General features: G+C 54.2%; 1 protein-coding gene across 6 annotated transcripts in view; it reads right to left on the reverse strand.

The window, feature by feature from the left end:
* Nucleotides 1–230: 230 nt before the first annotated feature.
* The window catches only part of D2HGDH (D-2-hydroxyglutarate dehydrogenase), a 37491-nt gene continuing 11165 nt past the window's right edge, over nt 231–26556 (reverse strand). For 3 of the 6 annotated variants that reach the window (XM_014862639.3, XM_070489162.1, XM_044751524.2), the window contains exons 3-10: nt 25448–25505; nt 23934–24073; nt 23086–23279; nt 21369–21537; nt 20643–20786; nt 18160–18302; nt 16119–16284; nt 231–8781 (exon numbers count right to left, since the gene is read on the reverse strand). In XM_014862639.3, the coding sequence (XP_014718125.1) occupies nt 8522–8781; nt 16119–16284; nt 18160–18302; nt 20643–20786; nt 21369–21537; nt 23086–23279; nt 23934–24073; nt 25448–25505 (1274 nt within the window). In that variant the 3' untranslated portion in view covers nt 231–8521. The remainder of the gene's footprint in view (nt 8782–16118; nt 16285–18159; nt 18303–20642; nt 20787–21368; nt 21538–23085; nt 23280–23933; nt 24074–25447; nt 25506–26556) is intronic. The other 3 variants (XM_044751523.2, XM_070489163.1, XM_070489164.1) reach the window with 2 other exon arrangements.

Here is a 26556-nt window from a genome sequence, read left to right on the forward strand (position 1 = left end):
AGAATTCAGGACCAGACGCAATTCTTCGTGTGTGAAATGACAGTTGAGCGTCAGTAGACAGCTTTGAGGATGAATAAGGGAATTATGAGACCAAATTTAAGAGCTTTTCTCCTCTCTCTTCTTGAAAGCTGGCTTTATACAATGAGAAAATTTAACTGTTTTTTACATCTGGGGCTGGGAAAGAACTTTCAAAAGAGGACACCGCAATAGAAAATAAAAATATTAGTAGATTTGACCACATGAAAATTCGTTTCTTTCTTCAGGAAATAAATATTCAAAGACAAATGCAGACTGGGAGAAATATTAGCAGCATTTTGACCAAGGGTTAAGTCCAAGAGAAAAAGACAAATATCCACATAGCACAATAGGGGGTACACATGGAGGCCTCCCCACACCAGGGCGGCCCTGGTTATCAGCGAGCCAGGAGCAGGCCAGCACCTCCCCACACACACTTGGACATTGCTGTGGCCGAGCACCAATGGTGTGTGCTTAGGCTGGGCCCATGGGCCGCCCTCCCACCAGGCCCCCTCTCTGTGCCACTCTGAGCCCTTTGGCGGCCCCACTGCCCTGGCCAGTGACTGGCACAGAGGGTGCAATAGAAATAAGGGGGATGGGCTGAGGGGCTTGGAGGAGAGAGGTGCTGTGGGAGGAGGCAGGCTCCGGACATCCCCATGCCCTTTCGGATGTAGGGGCATCTCACCCAGTGTGCGCGTTGCATCACACTCTCCCCAGGAGCTCCCAGGGGCCACGGCTTGGAGGGCAGGGGGTCCACCTCCCAGGACAATCCTCCACTAAAAGGGCGGAAGGAGGACGAGACCCCGCCTCTTGTCCCGGGGAGGTTCTGGGAGGGGCTTTGCTTTGGGGGAGTGGGAGCCAAGCACCATGCCTTTCACTTCTGTGACGGCCGGAGGGTGTTGAAAAGAGAAAAGGCGAACACGGCCAGAGAACGGCAGGAAGCAGTCCACAGACGGTACCCTCCCTCGCCAACAATCCAGGAAGCAGACCCAAATGAGGTGCCTAGACTACTGCACAGTTGAACTGTCTGCATTGTTGCTGTATTCGTCAGCAATTCCCCCACCAACGCTGCATCACAAACCACCCTGATCCTCGGTGGCTCAACAGCAAGCATGTGTCCTCATGCTTGAGGGCCGGGGGGCTGTGCCTCTGCTGACGTTCTACTTCAGTCCCTAGAAGCCATCCAGGTATGCTCCTTCCATGGAGAATCTCAGGGAGACTGAGACCACATCTCATGCTCTCTGCATTGCCGCCCCTCATATCTCACCGGCTAGTGAAGCCACATGGCCGAGCCCAAGGTCAAGGGGGAGGGCATCGGTCCACCACAAAGCCACGGCCACACGGGTGGATTGCTCTCCCACAAGGAGCCTTTCACAGGGGAGGGTATGCAAGTCCTTGTGGAACATTTCAGACACTCACTGATGTAACAGCACACAGTGTGGCCATTCCAAGAGGCCGTTGGGCCTGAGGTGCTGGCTTAGCCCTCAGACCCAGCCATGTGATATGTACTGGATGGAGACAGGGAGCGGCGACAGTGACCCTCCAGCACCCCTGGGAAGGGTTCCCACTGAGGGAGGGGCGTGGCCACAGACCCCGGGCAGTCTGTAGGCACTCCTCCCCTCTGGTCCCAGGGTCCCCCCACTATCCCGTCCTGGCCACAGTGTCCTGCTCTCTCACCCTTCTCAGTCCTCTCTCCACAGCAGGGAGCCCCAGGGGAAGGTTTGCACTGGTCATTGGGTCCAAAGGACACCTGGTCCTCCCAGCTACAAGAGCTGAGGGTTCCTCTGCTTTCTCTGGGTCGCCCCTCCCTGGGCAGGGATGCAGGTGTCTGTGCAGCTCCTCAGGGAGCCAGGGTGGAGCAGATAAGCCAGGGAAACAGCCATCATTACATTACGGCCGAGAAGTGCCATTCCTCTAAATCATCAGGGAGCACATGGGGCATGGGGCTCCCCTGTCAGGGAAAGGAGTATTCTGAATGACCAACCAAGAGTGGCCAAGTGTCCATCCATTTACAGACAGAAAGGAGCCCCCAGTGAGGGCCAGGACCCTCCAGCATGGGGGATGCCTCAGGACAGAAGTGCCAAGACCCCACTCCCCCTCCTGCTGGGGCCGTCAGATTACTTTCCTCCAAATTTATTGTTTGCTATAACCTTCACCCTAACCCAACGCTCCAGCATAGTCAGCAGCCGCATCTCACAAGATCAAGTTCTCAGGCCCTTTGACACCTGGTGATGGGGCCCAGGAGAAATAGTTGCTGTGCTGAGACCCCGAGAAGCCCCAGAGTTCCAACCTGAGGCCAGGGAATCACAGGACCACCTGCCCTGGACACTTAAGTGGGGGCCTGGCTCCGAGTCCTGGGGTATTGGCACAGATGGTGACAGGGGGCTGGGGTCAGGGCCGTGGGGCCTGTGGAGAAAGCCAAGAGCTGTAAGCCCGGTCCAGGAGCGAGGCCTGGCAGGAAGCCACAGCTGCCGCCATTAGCACGTGGTGTCCAAAGCCACCAGCCCCCAGAGGACCCTGCAGGAGCCGCCAACAGAAGAGAGAAGTGGTGAGAGGGCCTAGCCTCAGGGCTGGGAGGCTGGAGAGGAAGAGGCAGCTAAGGAGACTCAGGAGGAGGTGGGAAGGAGGAGGTGGGAGGAGAATGGGAGGATCTTAGGGGGCTTGGCTGCCAAGGGCAGCTGACAGTTGAGGAGGAAGAGGACCAAGGACTGACCACAAGGTCAGTGGGGGATGGGGAAGCCGGCAAAGGGAGGAGGGAGGTGGTGGGGGATGAGGCAGAACACACGACTCCTGACTGCTCAGTCCAGGGTTGGGGGGGCTCCAGGAGAGGAGACACGAGCGAGCACATCAGTGCCCATGGGAGCTGCCCGGACAGGGGCCCTAGGGACGCAGGGCAGAGAGGGGACACCGCCAGGGTGCAACGCGGTCCCCACAGCTGCGGGAGCTGAGCCAGCCCTGGGGACAGCGGGGACTCGGCCCTCCTTTCTCCGGAGCAAATTGGCACCCCCATGGCAACTGGAGCTAGGGAGCAGCCAGTCCTCAGTGGCCATGTGCAGCCTTGTCTGTACCAGCAAGTACTCAGCCGTCTTGGCGGCCTTGGTCCACCTCCCACCCACCTGCCTGCTGGAGGCTGTGAACACAGAAGACTGGAGGAGAAACGGGCCCTCGTTGTCCTGCTGACAACCGTGAGCTGAGCCAGGTCCCTTCACCTCAGCCCCTCTCCACACACTCACATCCCTCCTCATGTGAGTTGGGGTCTCGGGAGCCATACCGGCCCCTTCACATCCCTCCACCCCCTCACTGTCATCAAGAGTCTATCCTGGACCCCCTGAACCCTACCTCCTCCCCCTCCCACCCCTGGCTAGGGGGTCTCGGGCAGGCTCTTGATGTCCCTCCTCTGACCCTCCGAGGCCCACGGGTGGGATGAGGGTGGGACAGCACCTTGGGCAGCCTGTGCTCCAGAACAGTGAGAGGACAGGGGCTTCTTGTTCAGTCCCACAGGGGTTCCCACATGGGGTAGATGTCTCCCTGGAACCCACAGGAGCCTGTGCCTTCTGCCCTGTAGCTGGTGACCCTGCAGGCAGGACCAGGGTGGCCGCCCAGCAGCCAGAAGAGATGGCCAGCCTAGGAGGGAGGCCCACTGCCACTGCCTGCAACGCCACAGGCCCCTGGCATCTATCCTGAGAAGGGGCCTGGATGGAGGACAGCAGTGTCACCCACCAAAGACCACCCCAGGGGAGGCCGGGGGGCAGCATGGACACAGGCTCCCAGAGATGCTCAGGCCTGGCCTCACTGGCATCAGAGACCCTCAGCCAGGAAGCCGCAGCCCCCTCCCCACTCGCCTAGGGTGCCCCGCGGCCTCCACCCCTGCTTACCTCCGCCTGCAACCCCAGGTCATGGTGCGGACGGCAGGCAGTGGGCAGCTCTCCACCTGGACATTCCCTGCACCCTCCGCATTCCTCCCTCTGGGAGTCATGAGGGGCCGCCTGCTCCACCTTTGGAGGGAATGCTCCCTTCCTGCCCAGCCCCCAAAACATCCAGTACTGTCACCAGGAGTGTCTGGGAGTCCCCTCTCCCATCTCAGCACTTACAGATGATGGAGCCCAGGGGCACCGTGCTCTCAAGTTAGGGTCCCAGCTCCCCAGACCTGGGCAGGAAGAATGGGCTGAAGTGGGGGGCCCAGGGTCCCTTCCCTGCACCCCACTGCTCAGAGGAGGGCTGGGGGAGCAGAACGGGACAAAGCAACGTGACAGATGCAGTGGCAGCCCCCAACCCCAGACAGGGCCCAGGTGGGCTCAGGGCCAGAGAGAGGGGGCCACCTGTGACCCATGGGTCCAGACCCGGAGCCCCAAGAGACCAAGGTCTGGGGGGCTCCAGATCACTCACCAGCAGACCCAAGGGGCAGACGGAACACCAGGAAGATGTGAGCCAAATCTGGGGTCAGGCACGGCACAGCCATACCCTGAGGGCCCGAGGTCACCTCCATGCCTGCCAGCTTCAGGCCCACACCACCCCACCCTGGGGGCCACCTCGCATAAGGGAGTTTACCGTTTACCACGTGCTGACTGAGCTCTGCCTCCCCCAGACCAGCCCTGCTCACACTTGTGGCTCCTGTGCCAGACATGTGGCCTGGGTCCCATGGGGATGGCCGGCCTCTGGGCCAGACCCAGGCGGGAGGGGAAGCCAGGGAGGCCACGTGTTCCCTTGGCACTGCCCAGCACCCCAGGATGCGGCCGGCGCCACTGGGAAAGCAGAGGAGATGAGGGTCAGATCTCCTCTGGGTTCACATCCAGGTCTGGGTGCAGGAGGCTCCTGTCCCTGGGGCTTAGGGGAGAGGAGTTCTGCCCCAACCTGGAGGGCAGGGGGGCCGTGGGCAAGGGGCTGGCAGGGCCCTCGGGCAGGAGGGCCTCAGTCCAGAGATTCAAGGTCACATCCTGTTCGCCAGGCCCGGGCTCAGGGGAGCGAGCGCCAGGACCTCTGCCAGCTGGTCACCCAGCAGCGTCCACAGAGGGCCCCACAGGTGGCACCCCCCTGGGCCTTGGCTTTGCACCGGGCACGGGAACTTCCCCCACAAGGCCTGAGTCAGGAGCGGGGCCAGTCCCCAGGGCTGGGCACTGCCGCCCAAGCATCTCCTGCCCCAGCTCTGCTTCTAGGCCAGAGGGAGCCGAGTATACAAGTGGCCTGGCTAAACGGGTGCCACCCCTCCTTCCAGTCACACTCAGACCCATCTGCAACCCATCTCTCTCACTGTCCCAAGGGCCCATGGCCACAGAACCCAGAAGGCAGCTCTGGGCACTGCACACTCTGCCCGGAAACAAAGGGATGTCATCTGATATCTGGGCCACTGTCCCAGCTATTTGCACACCTCTGGACCAGGGCCAGCAGGGAGGAGAGGCAGGCCCAGGGCTCGGGGCACAAGAAACGGGCTTTGTCCTGCTGACATTCCTGACCCCCGGCTTCCTTTCTCCTTACGTGATGTTTTGCGTGCGTGGCCTTGAGGATCTGGACAGTGCAGAATTCATGTGCTCGGCTTTGACGTGCACTCCACCAGATTCCGTGATGTCCCATGGCTGCTAGGAACGTGTTCCCCGAAGGCAGGAGGCCACGCTGCCCGCAGCCCGAGGACCTGTGGTGCCGTCCAGACAGTCTAGGTCCTCGCAGCTTTCAGCCTGCGTCAACCTCCAGATTCGGAGAGGCCTGTCGTCTACCCAGACATGACAGGGTTTTCTCAGATTTTCCTGCCGGCTCCAACAGGTGTTTCTGGAAGTGTGAAATTTCAGGAAATCTTGTCTCTGTGAATGCACATTTTATCATCATGAACACGGGTTTGCGCCAGCAGGCTTCCTGCCCCATGCTCCACTTTGCCTGGATGTGCTGTGCTTCACGGATTCAAAGTCACCATCAACTTCAAGACGACAGAAGAAAAGTTGGGGGGGTGTCAGGAGGCCCCTGCCCCCCAGGTCGCATAATCAAGAAGTGAGCCATCACATATGCAAAGGGAAAGCAGAGAAAACAGTATGTCCCACCCTCAGCACTGTGAGCTCCAGGAACAAATGCCCAGCAGGAGGCTGGTGGGAGTGAGAAGCACCCCATCTTCATGGTGTCCACTGTCCTCGAGATCACACCAATGGAAATGCTGGCACCTATCTCCCACATCCAGTCACTGTCACTTCCTTGACCAGGCCGCTGGCTGTGGCAGCCCCAACCACCAGCCTCAAACCTGGCTTCCAGAGGGTCAGAGGCTGACCACCAGGAGCCATCTGCTGACCTCGGAAAGATGGAAAACGGGCAGAGACGAGCTGTCTAGGGCCTCGGGCAGCTCCACCATGCCGCATGTCAGGCATCCATAGCATAGTATCTGTCCTGTGCCGTGGACACCTCAGGGCTGCCCATGGGTGCCCGGCCAGGGACAGTGGAATAGTGGCCATGGCTATGGGGACAGAGCCAGCTCTCGGGGCCAGTGAGGCAGGAGGAGGCGATGGGAGCTCCAAGGCAGCCCCACAGCCAGGAGCAGCCCTGGGCATCAGGTCCAGTCAGGCCCCAAAACCAGGCGAGGCCACAAGTAGCTAGCAACCCATGGGGAGGAGTGCACTGGTTTTAAATTGTGAGAGAGAGCAGGAGGGGGTAGTTGGGGACAGAGAGGAGGCGGGCCACTCAGCCCAGTGAGGCAGTCTCAAGTGTCCTGAGATGCCCCAGCCCCTGGGCCAGCATGGGGGGCTTGAAATTGGCCCCTGACCCCTACCCTGAAATTGTAGTGGGGCCAAGACATCCCCCAAGGAGGACTTCTATCCATCCATAGCCGGAGGACCCTGGCTGAGCAGGTGGCCTCAGAGGCCAGCCATGGGCAGCAAGGGCAGGGGCCAATTGCCCCTTAGAGCAGACTGCTTGGGCTGTGACTCTCCTGGGTAACAGAGGAGGGGACCATGGATGCACCTCGCGAAGGGCTGTGCCCATGCCAGCCTCACCCGTCCAGCCTCACAGCAGCCAGCTCCCCTGGGATCTCTGAGTCAGCTGTCGCCTGCTTTGTTCAGGTTTTTAAAAGTGCACATATGCTTGACAAAATAAAAGAACCAAAAAGCATCCAAAAAATACAGAAAATAACATCTTCCTACCTCAACTCAACCTTCAGGTGCCATCCCCAAAGTGACCCCAGCTACGGTCTAGAGACACAGAACATTCTGTGCCTAACCGGCTTCCGGGAGTCGAAGTCCTTTCTCAGCAGCAGGTGGTAAGCTGCCCCCTGGCCCCTCTTCTTGCTGTCCCTCTGTCCAGGGGTCTGAGAGGAACATCCGCCTCCTTTTCTAACAAGCACACAGCCGGCCCTGACCCAGCCAGTGACTGACGCCACCTGCAGACAGCATTCCGTGCATATCCTGGGGACACGTGTGCCTGCGTGCGCCTGTGTGTACCGTGTGTGTACACATGTGTGCCCATGTGTGCGTGTGTACTGTGGGTGTATGTGCGAGGTGGATTCTATACGGCACGCCCCAGGAGCAAACTGCAAGGCCAACAGTGCGCCACTTCACATTTTGACATTTTGGGGGCCACCTCATCCTCCAGGGAAACACAGGCTCCTCCTGCCACTTGCTGCCTATGACCCCCAGGCACTGGGCCACCTTCTCGAAGCCCCACCCCTACTCCAGCAGAAAATGCCTCAAAGTTTTAAGGCTTTTAATATCTCGTGTGTTATTTTAATTCTGCAAAATAAACTCACTTAACCATAAAGCTATTATTGAAAGTCATCTTGCAACTACAAAGCCCCCTCGTTTCACATCACAAACATGAACGGACCCGCCTCTGACAAGTTAGGAGACCCACGTGAGACCAAGCCTCACAGGTCCACGGAGGCTGGGCTCCCGGCTACAGTGGGACGGGGACGGGGGACATAGCAGGGGACCAGGGGACATGGTGGTCGTCAGGAACCAGGTCTGGGGACAGGGACGGCCACCCCTGACAGGTGGTGAGGCCTGGGGCCACCGTGGGCCCCTGACGTTCTGTGCTTAGGGAACATGGCAGTTCACCATTGGCTTTTACAAGATTATTATGGGGGCTTGCACTGCATGGGGCACCCAGCGTCAGGACCACCCACGCCCCCTCTCAGGGCTGTGGCCAACAAGGCGGAACCCCCTGGGCCACAGCAAAGCGGGGTGCGGCCTGGTCTATTTCTGAGTGAGCAGAACTGTTCGCCCGCCCGACCTGCTCAAGATGTGCCAGCAAGAGGCCCTGCTCCTGACCTGCAAAGAGACGGACAGTGCCCGCCAAGAGGCCAGGCAGAGCGGCCAGGAGGAATCCTGCCCGAGAGCCATGTGTCACCCAGCTCCACAGAGCTGGCTCCTGGCCCCTCTGACCAGGTGACTGGGCCACCCCACCTGCTGCTGGCTCCATCGGATGGAGGCCTTCTGAGCCCACAGTAGCGCTGAGGGCCCATCCCAATGAGCAAAACCAAGATCGGACCAGGGTCCTGCCTGCCCCTCCCACTGACCCCAACAGGCCCCAACAGGCCCCCTCAGGCCCGGGCAGGCAGCGTCTTGTAGGGATTCAGGATGCCCTTGGGGTCCAGGAGGGCCTTGAGCTGTTGCATGAGCTGCAGGGCTGCAGGCGGCTTGCTGTAGCTGAGGACATCCTTCTTCTTGAAGCCCAGGCCGTGCTCGGCGCTGACGCTGCCCCGCTGCCCAGCCGTCCACTCGTACACGTAGGGCTCCAGGGCACCCAGCAGCGACGCACTGAAGGCCTCGGCCGTCACATTGAGATGCAGGTTGCCATCGCCTGGAGGGACAGGGACCCGTGGGTCAGGTTGAGCAATTTGTAAATACAAAATCAATCTTAAATAAAAAGTATAGTCACAGCAATGTCAAACTCAATGAACACGTTGAACAGCATATTATGCACAGGAAAGAGATGAATGAAGATAAAGTAAACAAAATAATCCAAATGCAACACAGTCAGAGACGTGGACAACGGGAAAGAGGCACGGAGACCACCTGAGCCTGGCGGAAGTTCCAGAAAGAGAGAAGAAAGGGGAGAGAGGAGAAACAATATTTGAAGAGATAACAGCAGAGCAACTTATAAAACCAAAGTCCACAGACTCCGGGCGGCACCCGCAAATGCTGGCCTAGACAGACCAGAGTGAGACCAAAGAGCCTGAAGACAAAGGGAAGATGGGAAAGGAAGCAAGAAAGAAGAGAGAGATTCCCTTCAAGGGACCAGCACTTGCACCAACAGCCAACTTTGCAACAACAGAAGTCAGAGGGCAGCAGAATGACGGCCTCGCTGCAGAGGAAAGAACTGTCAACCCAGAATTGCTGAAATTCATTGGGGGACAAAAACACTTTAAGAACCAAATCGGGGCCAGCCAGGTGGCGTAGTGGTTAAGTTCGTGAGCTCTGCTTTGGTGGCCCGGGATTGGCAGGTTTGGATCCTGGGCATGGACCTACACACCGCTCATTAGGCCATGATGCGGTGGCTTCCCACATACAAAGTAGAGGAAGACTGGTACAGATGTCAGCTCAGCGACAATCTCCCTCACCAAAAAAAAAAGAGCAAAATTAATGCACTTTAAGGCAAAGTTACCTACTCTCCCACACTAGAGGAAGATCTAAAGGCTGAGGTTCAGGCAGAGGCTGAGGCACCAGGCAGAAGAAGGACTAGAGGAGTGGGTGGGTCTAGGCAAATGTGATCGCATGGAATAACAGCAACACTGCTATCCAGGGTTAAAACAAGAGAGCACTGGAACATACTCCAAACGAAAGTGCATGAACCAGGAGGGGAGGGTGCCAGTCAAAGCTACAGGGTCGTCAGGTCCTGCCCCACATACCAGTCAGGGCCCTGCAGAGACAGAACCAACAGGACATGTACAGATACATATAGAAATAGGGAGAGGGAGAAGTGGGGAGAGAGAAAAAGAGAGAGGGACAGGGACAGAGAAGTCATGGAGGGAGACTGATTTTAAGGAGTTGGCTCACACTATGGGGCTGGCAAGTTTAAAATCTGCAGGGTACACCAGCAGGGTGGAGACCCAGGAAAGAGCTGATATTGCAGCTTGAGTCCATCCAGAGTCAGAATTCCCTCTTTCTCTGGGGAACTCAATCTTTTTTCTCTTAAGGCCTTCAACTGATTGGGTTAGGCCACTCGCACATGAAGGGTCACCTGCTTTACTCAAAGTCCACTGATTTAAATGTTCATCACATCTGAAAGCACACCTTCATGTTGGTGGGAATGCAAACTGGCACAGCCACTATGGAAAACAATATGAAGTTTCCTCAAAATTTTTTAACAATATTTTTAAAAATTAAAAATAGAACTACCATCGACCCCACTTCTGGGTACTTACCTGAAGGAGATGAAGTCACTATCTCATAGAGATATCTGCACCCTTCTATTCACTGCAGGATTACACACAATAACCAAGACGTGGAAACAACCTAGGTGTCCGTCAACAGATGAATGGATACACGAAATGTGATATATATCACATTTGTGTGTGTGTGTGTATATGTATATATACACATATATATGTACACATATATACACACATATATATTTGTATATACAAATACAATGGAATCTTATTCAGCTACAAAAAGGAAGAAAATCCTGCCACATTTGACGACACGGATGGACCTTGAGGGCATTATGCTCAGTGAAATAAGTCAGACAGAAAAAAGACTAGTATGATCTCATTTGTATGTGGAATCTAAAGAAGCTGAACTCATAGAAACAGAGAGTAGATTGGTGGTTGCTAGGGGCTTGGGAGTAAAGGAAATGAGGAGACAGTGATCAAAGGGCACAAACTTCCAGTTATAAGAGGAGTAAGTTCTGGGGATTTAATGTACAGCATGGTGACTGTAGTTAACAATATTGTATTGTATACTTGAAAGTTGCTAAGAGAGTAGATCTTAAATGTTCTCACCATAAAAACAACAAAATGGTAATCATGTGAGGTGAAGGATGTGTTAACTACCCTTATTGTAATAACCATTTCGCAACATATATGCGTATCAAGTCATCACATTGTACACCTTAAATTTACACATTGTCATATGTCAATTATATCTCAATAAAAGTGACGGGGATAAAAACCATAACTTCACAGCAACATCTAGACTGGTGTTTGATCAAACATCTGGGCACATAGCCTAGAGAAGGAGACACATAAAATCAACCATCACACATTGTTCAGGAGGAGGAGAATGATACTGATTAACTTCAAACCCTGATAAGCGAAGAATGCATGCTACAATTCTAGGGGTCCACCAAAAGAACAGCCATAGCATGTACAATTCTCTAATTAGCAAATGAAAAAAACGTAAATGAGAAATAATACCAACCAGAAGAAGGTAATAGAAAAAAAGAAACAGGGGAAATCAGAGACAAATACATGGTCCCAGGAGGATGAAAGAAACAAATCCAAGGAATTGAGTAATTACAGCAGATGTGAATGAGGAGAGTGGACACGCCACCCCAAAACAGGCCACCATGGAGGATTATTTTGAGCTGAAGGCACCTGGAGAAGAGGCAAATGGAAGAAAAGCTCTCTGCCCTGCCCCTCTTCTCCTGAGAGCAGAACACAAATTTGTGTCCATCCCCTCCCTACCCGGAAGGACAGAGATCATCACCAGGCACACCTCTGCACCCTGAGGGGCCTGGGCACCCAGGAAGAAGCCACATCATGGGCCCGCTCATCCGTTCGTCTCCCCACTTATTCATTCACCTTACCACAGTTCACCCCAAGAAGCCCAGTCTCTCCCTTTCTCTGCAACCTCTACAGATGTTCCCTCCTTTGCTGAGATGCTCCATACACCCAAGTTCCAACACCCCTTTGCCTTACTGATCCTTGTGCATGGATGATGCACGGATGGATGGACTGGCTTGGTTTCTTCTTGCAAATCTGTTTTATCAGTCTAATTTACAGGGCCCCAGCCAAGAACCTAGGAGGGTAGAGGAAAAAGTCGAGCTTTCCCTCCCCTACTTCAAGAAACCAAATGCTCTAACTTGGAGACAACAACTGTCTTTATGAATGTCCACGGCAAACTGAATGAAGGAGAATCCCCAGCTCTATGCCGTCTCCAAGAGACAAGTCTAGATCTTAGGATAGAAAACGGTCAGAAGCAACAAGAGGAAAACAGTGTGTCAGGCAAACCCTAAATAAAAGAAAGCGTGTGTTACCATAAAGTATCAAACGCAACAGGCCACAGGGCAAAAAGCAATTGGAGAGCTAAGAAGAATGAGTCCATTGTGACGAAAGATCAGTTGACCAGAAACATATGACAGTTCTAATGTTCCAGCTTCAAAACTGATGGAGCTACAAGGAGAAACAGATCAGTGTATTGTCACAGTGAGGGAATTCTGCCACCCCCCGCAGTAATGACAGCCCAGCGGATGAAGATGGTTAAACAGCACAATGCACACATTTGATCTGCTGGATCCGTGGAAACACTGGCTCCACTAAGGGCAGAGAGCACATTCTCTTCACGTACTTATTAAACGGTCATGAAAACGGACCAGACGCCAGGTCGCTGACTGACTTTCAACAACCTGGTAAAGACCAAGCTCTCTGGCTTCCGGGCAATTAGCAACAGGTCAATAATTTCAAAAATAACTGGAAAATTCTCATATGTTTGGAAATTTAAAAATCACATTTCTGCCTAACTCGTGGGTCAAAGAAGACATGACAATGGAAATTGGCAAATATTTAGAACTGAAGGATAATGAAAGTGCTACCACACAAAATTGGGGTTCTCTTGCCCGATGCCCAGAAGCAGGCCAATTAATTACGGCATCAGCCTTTGGGAAAAGAGATCAGCTTTACTCTGCGAGATGATCTGCAGGGAGACGGGGCGTGTGCCCTCAGATCTGTCTCCCCGATTCAGGATTTGGGGTGAAATTTAAGAGGTTAGGGAGAACAGGCTGGCACTCAGAAACACTGATGGGACAGGTTTTAAGTGGTGGGTTTCAAGCCTTTATGGTAAGGTTTTAAACATTTATGACAGAGTTCTAAACATTTATGCTGAGGTGGGGAAGGAATTTGAACCCTGGATCACCCTGAATGAGGGACCCCTCGCTTCTGATGAGAGTCCGACTTCTAAGTTCCGAGTCCCAGTCCTTGGGCTCCGTAGAGAGGAGGACCTGGTTCCACAGTCATTTCAGGTCATGATTTCTTCTGCTGCTCATGCTCTGCCTACATGACTCTGAAGATTTTCTGAAAGGCGATTCTTAATCACTCTTTTGATAAATGATGGGGTCAGTTGAATTGGTCCTGGAGGGCCCATGGTTATGAAAGTACCATAAAAACTCGTGGGACCTCAACAAAAACGCACAGCATGTCTGGCTGTTGACATGAGTTGCCCGTAGTGACCTCACAAGCTGGACCAAAAACCCACGAGCTCATCTGGCTGGAGGCGCCCTCCGTCCACAACTCTGAGACCAGGGCTGAGTTAGGGCTGCTCAGAAGGGAGGCACTGAAACCAAAGGGCCGGCAGCACCAAGAGGCCAGGACACTGGAGTCCTTGCACGTGGGATCAAAGCATGAGCTGCAGAGGCGTCCACACAGCCCAAAAGCAGTGCCTGGTTTATGACAACACAGGGATTCCCGGGCCAACCGTGACCTGAGCGACAGCACTGGAGCACCTTTGAGACCATGTGTTGAGTCTGCCGAGGTGACAGAGATACTATGTAGCACAACCACCTGTGGGATCCGTGGAAGGAGAACGTGGAGGGAAATTTAAAGACTTAAAAACGAAGAAAGCCTGAAAATCAGTGAGCCAGTACTTAATTGATAAAGTTAGAAACACAACAGAATGAACCTAAAAATGGAGAAGGATTGAAAGTAGTACAAGGAATAGCAGGAAAGCATGAAATAGAAAACAACACGCAACAGGAAGTATCGACAAGGCCAACGCCAATTCTCTGGGGACATTGTAAAGTGGATAAACACTCAAAAATCTGAGCAAGAGAGAAACAGAGAAGAAACAAACTAGATCAGGAAGTAAATGGGACCTCCCCCAAATGTTGGACACCATACAAGGGAAAAAAAGAACATTAGGAACAACTTTATGCCAAGATATCTGAAATTTTAGAAGAAACAAATTCCTTGGAAAAAAACTACCAAAACCAATTCAGAAGAAAAGGAAAGCCAGAATAGTCCTGTAGCTTTTGACGAGATCAGTCTGTAGTCAAATCCTGCCCCCCAAAAAAGACAAAAAAGTCTTTATGCCCAAATATCTTCATTGGCAAATTCTGGTAAACATTCAAGGAGGTGGTAACTCCAACCTTACCCAGACTCTTCCAGAGACTAGTAAGAGGGCTGTCCCCAAACCGTTCTGTGACTACGACACCAACATCCAGCATGGACAGGAGAAACACATTTATAGGACAACATCACCCAGGAAGATACCTGAGACAGTCCTACACAGGATACAAATAAATGGGCTCAAACAGGACACAAAGGGGGTTGCGGCCAAGCTGGGCTTATCCCAGGAATACAGACTCATGTGCCTCCAGAGGGTCTGGTGTAATTGGACTCACTGACTGACTAAAGAAAAGCAAGCACCAGTCATCTGGGTCCATGCAGAGAAAGCATTCAACAAATTCCACAGCCTTCTCTCCATCTCTGACCCTGACGGTTTGTGTGTCTGTGACAGAGAAAGAGTGGAGTCAGTGCCCTGAGAGGAGAAGGCCTCCCGGCCAGCGGCCCAGGCTCTCAGGTTGCGCATTCTCACTGGCAGCCTTGGCCCGCACGCCCCGGCTCTGGGTGAAGATGGCCCTCCGTGCCCTTCCTCCACTCCTGTTCAGGCATCCACCCTGTGCATTGTGCGCCCAGCTCTCGGCTGCCCGCAACAACCCTACCACATGGTGTCCTAACCACACTGCTCCTCGCCCCGGGGTTCCCCCCCAAACGCCAGATTTGCAAGTCCCCCGGCTTTGCCCGCCAACGCTCCCATTCAGGTTGTTTGACAACTGAAGTATTAACTTTCAACGCAGTCAGCTATTAATCTCTTCCTTCATACCTCATGCCTCCTGTGTCATCTTGAAGAAATCCTTCCCCAACCTCAAGGCCATGCAGATGTTCTCTGGATTTTCTTCCAAAAAGTGTCAAGTTCCACCCTTCACAGGGAGGTCGCTAACCCACATGGAATGATACTATCTGGGAGGGCTGAGTGATCTTGTTCCTAGGATAACAGTTGCCCTGGGCACTGACAGCTCTGAAAATCCCATCCCCCCTGCCAGGCCTCCATGCCAGCCTACCGCTCTCTCTCCCGCCCCAAGTCAGAGCCCAGGGAGAGGCCAGCTCAGCCCTTGCCTGCCCCCTTCACTTTGGGGGCTCTGCTTTCAATGTGGACTCTTGATTTTTGATAATGAAAGTTACCAACTGCCATAGATCAGATATACCGGATTTACCACTTGCTCCCTAGGCTGGGCAAGTCCACTGACCTCTCTGAGCCTGTTTACAGAAGCATAACAGGAAGCAAGGGCACCACCCATGGAAACGGTGTGGAGATTAGTCCCTGCACAAGGTGTTTAGCGTGGTGCCTGGGACAGGTAGGCCCTTCCCAAACAACACTCATCACGACGTGTGACAAGAAGCCAGAAGCTATACCCCGCACCCCTGCCCCCACCTCGCCTCCCCTGCACACAGGCCTCTTAGGTGCCCTGTCCCAAAGGCTGCCAAGAATTGAGAGGAATGAAATATTTCCTTCTGGCAGATTAATAACTTACAATTCAAAGCTTGATTTTTCTGCAAAAAAAAATTTATCTGGAACTGGTGTTGAAATGCTTCCAAGTGGAGAGGTGGGGCACGGGTGAGAGCTCCTTATCAGACCCTGAAAGGGCTGACACAGCCAAGGGTGGGGCTGAGCTCAGACCCAGGGTGCAGGGTCAGCGGCCTCCCACCGCCTCCCACAGAGCTCCCAGATGCCTGAGCTCTGCCGCGGAAACAGGGGCGGTCTTCTCCAAAATCTCCGAAAGAACCATGAAGACAATCAGGATTCTCTCAACGTCCAGGTTTCCCCATCACCGTCCAAAGCATGGAGCCCTACTGCACACCCACAGACCGGCCGTCAACCCACGGTCACCCCACCACCGGCCCAGAGCCAGGCCCTGCTCACCCAGGTGGCCGTAGCCCACCACGTGCTTGGCCTTCGGGCCGAGGCGGGCGCGCAGGTCGCTCACAAGGTCGTAGAGCCGCTCCACGGGCAGGGAGATGTCATACTTGTACACACAGCCATCCCGGCTCAGCGCCTCCGTGATCCTCTCCCGCAGGGCCCACAGCATCTAGGGTTGGGGGAGAGGAGGCGAGTCACCACGTCTGATGATTGGGGGGCCAAGATGGTGACAGTGAGTGGATGGCAAGGTGTGGGGTACTGGGAAGGTCACGAGGCACAGAAATGTTCTGTGTCGTGACAGGTGCAGGGCCTCAATCCAAGAGTCAGTGCTGAACAAGGTTGCCAAACACAGCCACAGGCTTGCCCTGGACAGCACCGAGGCCCCATTCCGGAAGAGGAGGGCAATCCCGGAGGATGCAGGAGCGTGTCCTGTAACTCCAGGGGATGAGAAGCAGTGACCTCGAGAAGCACGCAGCAAAGGCAGGGTCAGGGCAGAGAGAGTGTGGGCAGCACTACAGATGGAGGGGACAGGGCCGCAGGGCCCTGCGCTGCCTGAGGGACACACAGGGAGAGACAGAGGGTGCTGCTGACTGGAACAGGACAATGGGGGGCACCTGGGGATAGGGGATGGGGCTAGTTATGAGGAACGCTGCCCTTCCAGACAAACGCATCAGTGGTTTACTTGTTTGAGTTGGTCAACTTGTCACTGTGGACATTTGAACACTTGTGACTGAGCAGAGAACACAGTGCCATGCGCACTGTCCCCCTGGGCCTTGTCCCTGCTCCTGCCCTCCACATATTCCACCATGTCAGGGAGCATCATGGTGAAATTTCTACAAGGTGAGGACTCTTCCTTTGTTTTCTAACATAACCAGAGTGCCACGATCACCTCTCAAAACATAAGAATTCCTTACTGCCACGGAATATCCAGCCAGTGTCCAGGTTTCCCCAATTCTCTGGATTTTTACAGCCCCATGGGTCACTCCAGACTCCGGCCATCAGCAGCTCCCAGTGGCCAGACCCTCCACACACACCCAGAGCCCCAGGGACCCCCAGCAGGACACCGCCCTGGATGCCCCAACCGGGTCACCTGGGCAGCCAGTCACCATGCTAGTCCCAGGACATGGAGCGAGGGCAGGTCTGAGCTTATTAATTGGAGATAAACCAGGCTGCACACGGGGTGCGCCTTGACAAACAGCCTGAAGACAGGTGATTTTTGTAACTCCTCACATGTAATATTCAATAAGCAGAAAAATTAGTTGTAAAGAAAAAGGCTTAATAATAAAGTAGAGAGAGAAAGTCAATGAGGCCGATGGTTGAGAGTCAAGGAGCCTGAGATCCCGCCCCCCACCCCACAGGAGGGCCCACATCCAGAGCCAGCCTCCAACTCCCACCACCTTCCCGCCCCCTGCTGGCCACTCTCCACGCTGCAGCCGGAGGGACCATGGGGAAGATGGGGGATGGTGACTCCCACTGCCCCAGGATCCCTTGCTGTGATGGTGACGATGGCTCCCCATAGCCCCAGGCCTTTCACCTGCCCCCTCAACCAGGATGGTGATGACCCAGGTGCCCCCTGCATGATGGTGATCATGGCTCCCCAATGCCACAGGCCCCCACTCCGTGATTGTGATATGGCTCCCACAGCCCCAGGCCCCACCCCTCATGATGGTGATGATGGCCCACACTGCCACTGGCCCCCTCCCCCTCCTTTGTCCTCAGAAGCCGAGTCATTCTCTGGTGCTACCATCAATGCCTTTCCTTCGGGAAAACATCCCACCCCGCGACCAACTCAGCTTCAGCTAACCCTCCCATGACCCCTTGCAGTTCTTTTTGCGTCTGTTTTAAAGCACTGCTGAGAATGATCTAGACTCTAAGAGTATGTTTCCAAAGAGGTTATTCTACCACAGGCAGGGACACCTGCTCATGTTCAGCCAGAACCCACACTCTCCAAGGTGCTAGATGCCAGATGGCACCTTCTGGATGCCCCCGATAAGCTGGAGTGGGTGGAAGGGAGGGAGGGAGGGGGCGCCAACAGCACACACACCTTCACTCTCCTCTGATCAGTGGCCAGGGTCCCATCTGTCACGAGGCCGAAGTCCAGCACATGCTCCAGGAAGCTGCTCAGCTTCTCAGCATCATGCCCCGCTCTGGAGCCCGAGGTCTCAATCAGTACATAGAATGGACTTTCTGGAAGGGGCAAAAAGCACACTGAGCAAAGGTAGAGGTGGTGGGGCAAGAGTCAGCGCAGCCCTGGGTCAGCACAGCTGAAATATCTCTGATGGCCCTGGTGGTGCCGAGAAGGGCCCCAGGCTGGAAGAGCAGCCGCTCTCTGCTTAGGCAGAATTTCAGACAGTTTAAAAATAGGTCTTTCCCTAAAAGAGAAACCATGCTCCCCGGAAACAGAGGAACACTCCCGGGGTGATGCCGTGAAGGCCTCACATTGGTGCCTGGATGGAACGAGGGGCGCAGAGAGAGCCGGGACTGCAAGGGGCAAACCGTGGGTGGCGGGGAGTCCGTGGGCCAAGGAGAGGCCTCCAGGCCCAAGAGAGCCCGTGATGACCACAAACGCTGCCATGCTACATGCAAAAAGTGCATGCCTTTTACCACAAGCATCTCTTTTTTGACCTCTAAAAAAATGTGCATTACTAACTTATTCAGGAAAATTTTACCCTTTTTGTTTTTGAGGCTTCTGTGAATTACTCTTTACATTTATTGAAATCAATAAATGAAAAGTCACTGAATGGCACTGCTCCTTCTTTTAGCACTATGTTAAAGTTTCTTCCAGAAAAATGCTACAAGTTCACCCTATGACAAAAAGAGTGTTTTTCAGATACCGGCATTTTTCCACGCTGAAATGGAAATTCTACTCTTAAATTTATCATAGGTCCCACAGAACACCGGGAGTTTTTAAATTTTTATTGGCTCTTTTCCCCATTATAAAAGTAAAACATGCTGGGCCAGCCCTGGTTCCCTAGTGGTTAAGTTTAGCGTGCTCCACTTCAGCAGCCCGGGTTCGGTTCCCAGGCACGGGACCTACACTGCTCTCTTAGAGGCCATGCTGTGCTGGCAGCCCACATACTAAATAATAGAGGAAGACTGCCACAGATGTGAGCTCAGGGCAAACGTTCCTCAGCAACAACAACAACAAAAAAGTAAAACATGCTTATAAAAGGAGACTTGAAAAACAAAGAAAAGCAGAAATTTTTTTAAAAGTCCCAGATCACCAAATATAGCCACCGTTAATATTTCAACATAGGTCCTTCCTCTTTGCTCTACATGGTCAAGGAGATTTACATAACTGCAAACCTGCCAGAGGACAGTGGGGTGGCCTGTCCTTTGCCTTAAACATTTCATTAAGAGTAGCTTCCTCACACGTGATGCCCAACAGCCACACAGTGCTCCACCCAGGGACCCTCCATTCCCCAGGGACCCTCCATCCCCCAGGGACCCTCCATCCCCCAGGGACCCTCCATCCGCCCAGGAATCCTCTATCTTTCCAATGGTTGCATCCTGTCTTATTTCTTTTGCACTGGACATTTGGGTGGTTTCCTGTTTTATTATTCTAAAAGTAGCACCTTAGTAACAACTTAGGGCACAAAGAGCTTTCTATATTTATGATCGTGATGGACTGAATGGTGTGTCCCCCCCAACTCCCATGGTGAAGCCCTAACCCACCCCCAACATGACTAGATTTGGAGATGGGCCTTTAGGGAGGAAATTAGGGTTAAATGAGGTCATAGACTGGGACCCAGATCTTATAGGGCTGGTGCACTGGTATGAAGAGGAAGAGACCCCAGAGATCTCTCCCTACACACACAGAGGAGAGGCCACATGAGGACATGGGGAGAAGACGGCCGTCTGCAAGCCGGAAAGCCGGCCCCCACCAGAAACCAAACCTGCCGGCACCTCCATCGTGGACTTCCAGCCTCAAGACTGTGAGAAAGAAACGTCTTTTGTTTAAGCCCCAAGTCTGTGGTGTTCTGTTAGGGCAGCCTGAGCTGAAACAAGGATCATTTCTTTAGGGTAGATCTCAGAAGTGAAAACACCAAGATCTGAACATTTTTAACCTCCAGGTTCCTAATGCCAAACTGCTTTCCAAAAAGCAGCATCAATTTATAGCCAGCAGTGACTAAAAGAGCTGGGTGTGTTGAACTTCTTATTTGCTCATTCAGAGGGAACTTGCTGAGACCCAAGGGTGAGCACAGCTTGGAATGACACTTCTCCTAGTTGAGGAGACAGGTGGGCATTTCTCATGAGTGCATTTTGGTTGTTCTGAAGACTCCAGAGCTATGGCACCCCCAACCACATTCGTCTGAACTAACTCCAGGGGCATGTTCAAAACGAATGCAAAGAGAAGTCCATGCTCATCCAATGCTGGCGACACCAGAACTACGGAGATATCAACATCCTTCTTGCCGCCTCCTACTTTATGGATGGCACTAAGGCCTGACAGCCTCTGAGCCATGCCACATGTCACATGGCACAAAAGGAGCAGTGGACACTACCCTGCCAGGTGGAGGTCAGTACCTTGCACTGGGCTGATGAGACCCAGGTGGTGCCCAACCAGCTGCATGCACTCAGCATCCATGAACTCGAACGCCGACAGGATCTCACCCAGCATCCCCTTGCAGGTGCTGAAGGTCTGCAAAACCTCGGCAAAGCCTGGACAACCTGCAACAGTGCACGGCGCCTCAGGCACATGCACAACCAAGAGGCAGTAGGGTCCCCATCATGCCGCACCCACAGCCTCGCCCACAGACCACCCAAGTCCCCCTTTAAAGCAGCAATGCCAACCCAACCCCTTACGATGCAAAGATTGGTGATCCGAGTGAGAGGGAGGGATGGTGGTTGTCCTTACGGGAGCGTATTAATTACCCCATGGTATTGAACAGAACAGTGTCCTTGATCTGACACCAAACGACACCATTTCTCTCAGAATCTTACAGAATAAGCTACTGAAATAATGAACAAAATGGGGTGAAAGATGTGGGCAAAGCCCCAGTGTTGCTACAAAATAAAGTGTGTTCCGCCCAGAGATGGGAAGGCTTGACTCCAGACCCACACTCTGTGGACACCAACAAGGCCCGGTCCTGGATTCCTTCAGAGGCAGAGGGAAGCCAGGAGAAATGGGAACAACCACCCTGTGAGGGCCCCTTCCATCCCACCTTGCACCAATGACAGGACAGCAAGGAGACCTGGCTCTGACCAGTTTCCATCAGAGAGGCGGGCACTCAGCCCTGATGGCCCACCTACCGAGGAAGGCCACGTTCACGGCCCTGGGCTTGGGCGGACACAAGATGGACACGGCAGTAATGACCCCCAGGGTGCCCTCTGACCCAATGAAGAGCTGCTTCAGGTCATAGCCCGTGTTGTCCTTCCGCAGGGAGGTCAGGCAGTTCAGGACAGTGCCATCAGCGAGCACCTGGCGAGGGAGAAGAGAAAAGAGGCATTTATGCACCCGTCGATCATCCTAATAGATGCCCCCTCCTCTACCACCACACTCAAGGGAGGCTGACCCAGCCCAGGGCACTCTGAGAAAGCCAAGCCAGTCATAAGCCCCCCACTCCACCCCAGTTTGGTCCAGGAATGCAGGTGGCCCAGGGTGGCACTGGGCCTGAAGTCACTCAATCAGGCTGAAGGAAGGAGTTGTCTTCTCTGGTTGGAGCAAAGATCCCCCCACCCCCATCCCACCCCACCACCACAATCAGGAAGCTCAGGGCCCAGATTTCAAGAGAAGCTGGCCTGAAGTAGGATGCACACCTGGGGGTGGAGCAGGGTGCACACTTGAGGAGGTGGAGCAGGGCACACCTGGGGATGGGGCAGGGCACACCTGAGTGGAGCAGGGCACACCTGGGGAGGTAGAGCTGGGGAGTAGGGCAGGGCACACCTGGGGAGGTGAGCAGGGCACATCTGGGAAGGTGGAGCAGGGCACACCTGAGGAGTGGAGCAGGGTAGACCTGGGGAGTGGAGCAGGGCACACCTGGGGTAGAGGTGCACCAAGGCCCACCCACCTCTGGACTCCTCATCCATAAAGCACCACAGTCTTGCTCTGTAAGCCTGTCTGAGTCTTGTTTGCTGGCACATTTAGTCAGAAGCTACTGACACAGCTCGTAAAATATGGGAAAGCAACTTACAATAAAAATAATCTGCAGCTGGCCAGAAAACAAAGCTACTGGAACTTAGTGATTTTGGAAGTCCAACTCGCAGTTTTGTGTTCATCCCATCCCTGGGTAAACAGGACAGAGGCTCCGCGCCGTAGAAAACCATGAAGTGTGCTACACGGGCTAGGTGAGGGTTCAGGGAAATGGACTCAACAGTCCTGGAGGGACAGCTAGCAATGGTGTCACTAAAGGCTAACAGAACCTCACTCCTTCTCTGTGCAGGAAGTTGACCTGGAAGCCCCACCGGTGGAATGTCACTGGGTCAGGGGAACCTGCTGATGGTGAAGGGTCCCAGAGCTCCTCACATGGACCAGGAGGGAGCAGACGCATCATTAGTCTCTTGGGAAGCCAGAGAGCAGCCTCCCTGAGCGGCGTGCTGTGTGCAACCCCCATATCCATGGCTGGACTGGAACAAGGCCAGGGGCTGTGACACTGGGAACCAGAATCCCCAGTATGGGACATGGCCGCACCTGTCCAGGTGGCCTCACCCACCTGCGCCACCTGGGGCCCAAGCAGGCAGTCCCCACGTGGCCACTGCACCACCCAAGTGTCCATGCAATTATCCATCCTTACACAGGAAGCATGAGACCTAAAGAGACCTGCCTGAGGGCACATGGTGTAGACCTGACAGAGTCAAGCCAGGATGGGCGCCACCCAGAGACCTCGCAAGCATGCTAATCACTGGGAAAAGGCTGGAAGAGCAGGGCCACCAGAGACTGGGACAGGGGATGTGGAGGAAGCCAGGCCAGGTGTCCCGGGAAGCAGGGCCAGCGCTCAGACACGTGGCAGTGGCAGGGCCCCCAGCTCACCACTTCCAGGCCCAGGACGGTCCCGTGCAGAGAGCCATATCGCAGAAACCGGAGGCCACCCGCGTTGGTCGCCACGTTTCCCCCGATGTGGCAGCTGCCCTTTGCGCCTAAGTCCAGGGGCATGATGAAGTCCCGCTCCTCCACGTACCGGCTCAGCTCCTCCAGGATGCACCCTGCCTGGCAAACCAGAATCCCTGCCAAGCAAGCAGAGCCACCACAGTGCTCACGGCTCAGGGTGAGCGGGAACTCACCTCAGGGTCCTGCAGGTGTAGCCACCTGGAAGTAGCAACCACTGGGAACTCAGGCCAGGGAAAAGGATCATGTTCCCCTGTCCTCCCCCAGAAGTTACCTCTATGATTAACCATGAAAAAGAAGAAAAATTGATAAGGCAAAAATAGAGAAGAGAAAAACCTCACACACATGCTTAGGAGCAGCAAAGAGGATTGCTATAAGGCAGCGATACTCAACTGGGGGCCATTCCACCCCCCATGGGACATGTGACAAGTCCGGAGACATTTCTGGTTGGGGTGCTGCTGGCACGGAGCGGATGGAGGCCATCGCCCTACAGCACACTAATGCCACCGCCACAGAGAATGATCCAGCCCCAAATGTCCTGTTCGAGAGGCAAAGACCACGACGTTGCTGGGCCCTGAGCAGAAAGCCCCTTTACACTTATTTGAACCTCACATGGCCCTAGAAAAGGGGGTCAGTATAAGCCACCTAAGTGAGAGACTAAATAATACTACAGACACGTCCAGGGGCCGGGCGCGAATAGAGCTGCTCCTTTCCCGGGCCCTGGTCCCCACCCCAGCCCCAGTGGAAGACACCGACGGGCAGCGCAGGCTCACCAGACACACCGTGGAAGCTGATGACCTGGTTCATGAGGGCAGTGGACAGGATGATCTCATCGAAGACGGGGACGCTGCCCCCCACCATGCCCGTGTTGCCCCCCTGTGGGTTCACCGCCAGGTTCCTCTCGTGACAGTACCTAGGACAAGCACAGGAGGGGCATCAGCGCCCCACACCCAGGCCCACGCCACCACCCCCGCAGAACACACTCCAGCCCACCCCTGGCTGTAAGGCGCCAAACCCAGATTCCAGTTCCCACCCCTCCTGCCACCAAGCCAGGCTGCCTTCTGTCCGCAGCCTCGAAGGGGATGCCTCCTCAGCCCCCACGTGGGATGGGGGTCTGAGAAGGCCAAACTTCTATCACAAAGCTGCACGGGGCAGTGGAGGCTGACATTTCCTAGATCACGGTGTTGTGGCGGGGGTGGGGAGTGGCTCAATACCCTCAGAGGCCGCTCGCTGCTCTAAGTACAGAGGCCGCCAGCAGTAGCCCCTTCCTGTTCACCTAAAGAAACACAACTCCCCAGGACCCTCGGGCTCCCTGCACCCCCTCACCCCATGCTTCACACCCCTTAATCCCAGCTGCATCCCCATCCCTGACCACCACCCTTCAGACATGCATCAGAATCAGCAGCAGCACCTCGTCCCAACCAGGCTCCAACTTTGCAAAGACCTCAACTGAGGGCCCCGACGGGCCAGGGTTTGGAGAACGGGCGCGTCCACCCCTGAAAGGCAGTGTTCCCACATGCGTCAAACAAACCCATCCTGGAAGGCAGCAAACCTCCAGTGATGGAGTCTGACGGGGCAGGTGCGCATGCACCCAAGTTCACCTGCCAAGGCAGTTCTGAAGCATTATTTACAACAATGTAAAACTGGAGACCACTTCAAGGGGCAACTTCGGGGGACTGATACGTTGTAGAGCATTCGTGGGGTGCATACCTTTCAGGCATTAAAAATGGGGGAGAAGAATATTAGCAGCAAGAAACGGGCACAGATATTGGCAAATGGACAAAAAAAAAGACTACAAGTCAGAGACATAATGTGGTAACATTTAAAAAACACACCCCTGCAGAAAAGATACTGAGATAACACACCCAAATGTCATTAGCGGTTATCTTTGGAGGTGAAACTATTGGTTGCTGATTGCATTTGCATTTTTTTGTTTATGGTTTTCTGTTTTCCAATTTCTCTGTAATAAACATGCTAGCGTATTGATACAAAGAATCAAAGAACACATTTCTCTGGCAAAGGTCTGCTTCCTTCCCTGACATGTACCACAAGTCTGCAGCCACTCCCCATGCGGGACTCGCCTGGGCATCTCGAGATCCTGAGATTCCAGGGCCTGGCCCTGCTCGGGAGGGCCTTGGAACGCGGCACTAGAACCTTCCCTCCTGTGTCCCCAGCCCTGTCCCTGCCGGCTTTGTGGGGTCTGCGTCTCTTGTTTCTTGTGTCTTCATGAGGAAACTCCTAGACACAGAAGCAAGGGCAGGCAGGGGTCATGGCGCCTTCCCATTACCTGAGGATGTGAGACACCTCCTCTGTCGTCCGGGGCTTCAGCAGCACCTTGCTACAGCCTGCGACAGAAAAGAGTCAGCCCATCACACAATGTAGAGGGGAGAGACCCAGCTACGCTCCAGAAAAACAATGCCCTTCACAAACACTTTCTCCTTTCTCGGTGCAGGACCCGCACAACCATGGTTATCAGTAGGCCCCAAACCTCAGGAACAAGAGCAAGGGGCTGGCCCCATGGCGCAGTGGTTAAGTTCACGTGTTCTGCTTTGGCGGCCCAGGGTTCGCTGGTTCAGATCCTGGGTGCAGACATGGCACTGCTCAGCAAGCCATGCTGTGGTAGGCATCCCACATATAGAGGAAGACAGGCACACATGTTAGCTGAGGGCCAGTCTTCCTCAGCAAAAAAAAAAAAAAAAAAAAAAAGAACAAGAGCAAGGTGTCAAAGCATCCCGTCCTGCTGGAGGGAGGTGGAGGGGCCAGCAGGCGGCAGGTTGTGGGATGGAGCTGGGCCCCTGGGAGCAGTTCCAAAGCCCTGCCAGCATCCACGGCTACCAAAGCCAGTGACGGTGAGGGTGGCTCAGATCCCGTGGTTAGGGGCGCCCGCCTGGCTTCTCCACGCCAAGTTACTGTGTATCCTTGATAATCAATACGTATCTGGTGGAAGACACTTGAGACTACGCAGACATCCTCTTGCTCCTCACGTTCACGCATGAATTTTAGCATCTGCCTGAAGTGCTCCTTAGGATCTTTGCCAAATGGTGATTTTTCGGAATTCATACATCTGCCTATGTTTCATTAGTCGACTTTCTACTGTAAGGAGCAGCTTTCCCTTCTCTCTCACGTATTTATTTATTTAATCATGTCAGTATGGGCTTGTGGGCTCTTACTCTATTCACTGGGTTACCACCTTTGCTGTCGTGATTCGGTGCCCAGACGTGGTGGGTGGGAGTCCAGCAGTATCCTAAGCACTGTCTCCCGAAGACCGTCAAGTTTCTTGCTGCCCTCTTGATTTTGTTGAAAGCACTTTAAATCGGTAAGAGGAGTCTGCAGAAAGCCAGGAGGAACGCGGAGCACATGTTCTTTTTACATCACTGACTTTTTATGGAGCTTTGA

The sequence above is a fragment of the Equus asinus genome, chromosome 19, assembly GCF_041296235.1.
Source record: "Equus asinus isolate D_3611 breed Donkey chromosome 19, EquAss-T2T_v2, whole genome shotgun sequence".
NCBI classification, from domain to species: Eukaryota; Metazoa; Chordata; class Mammalia; order Perissodactyla; family Equidae; genus Equus; species Equus asinus.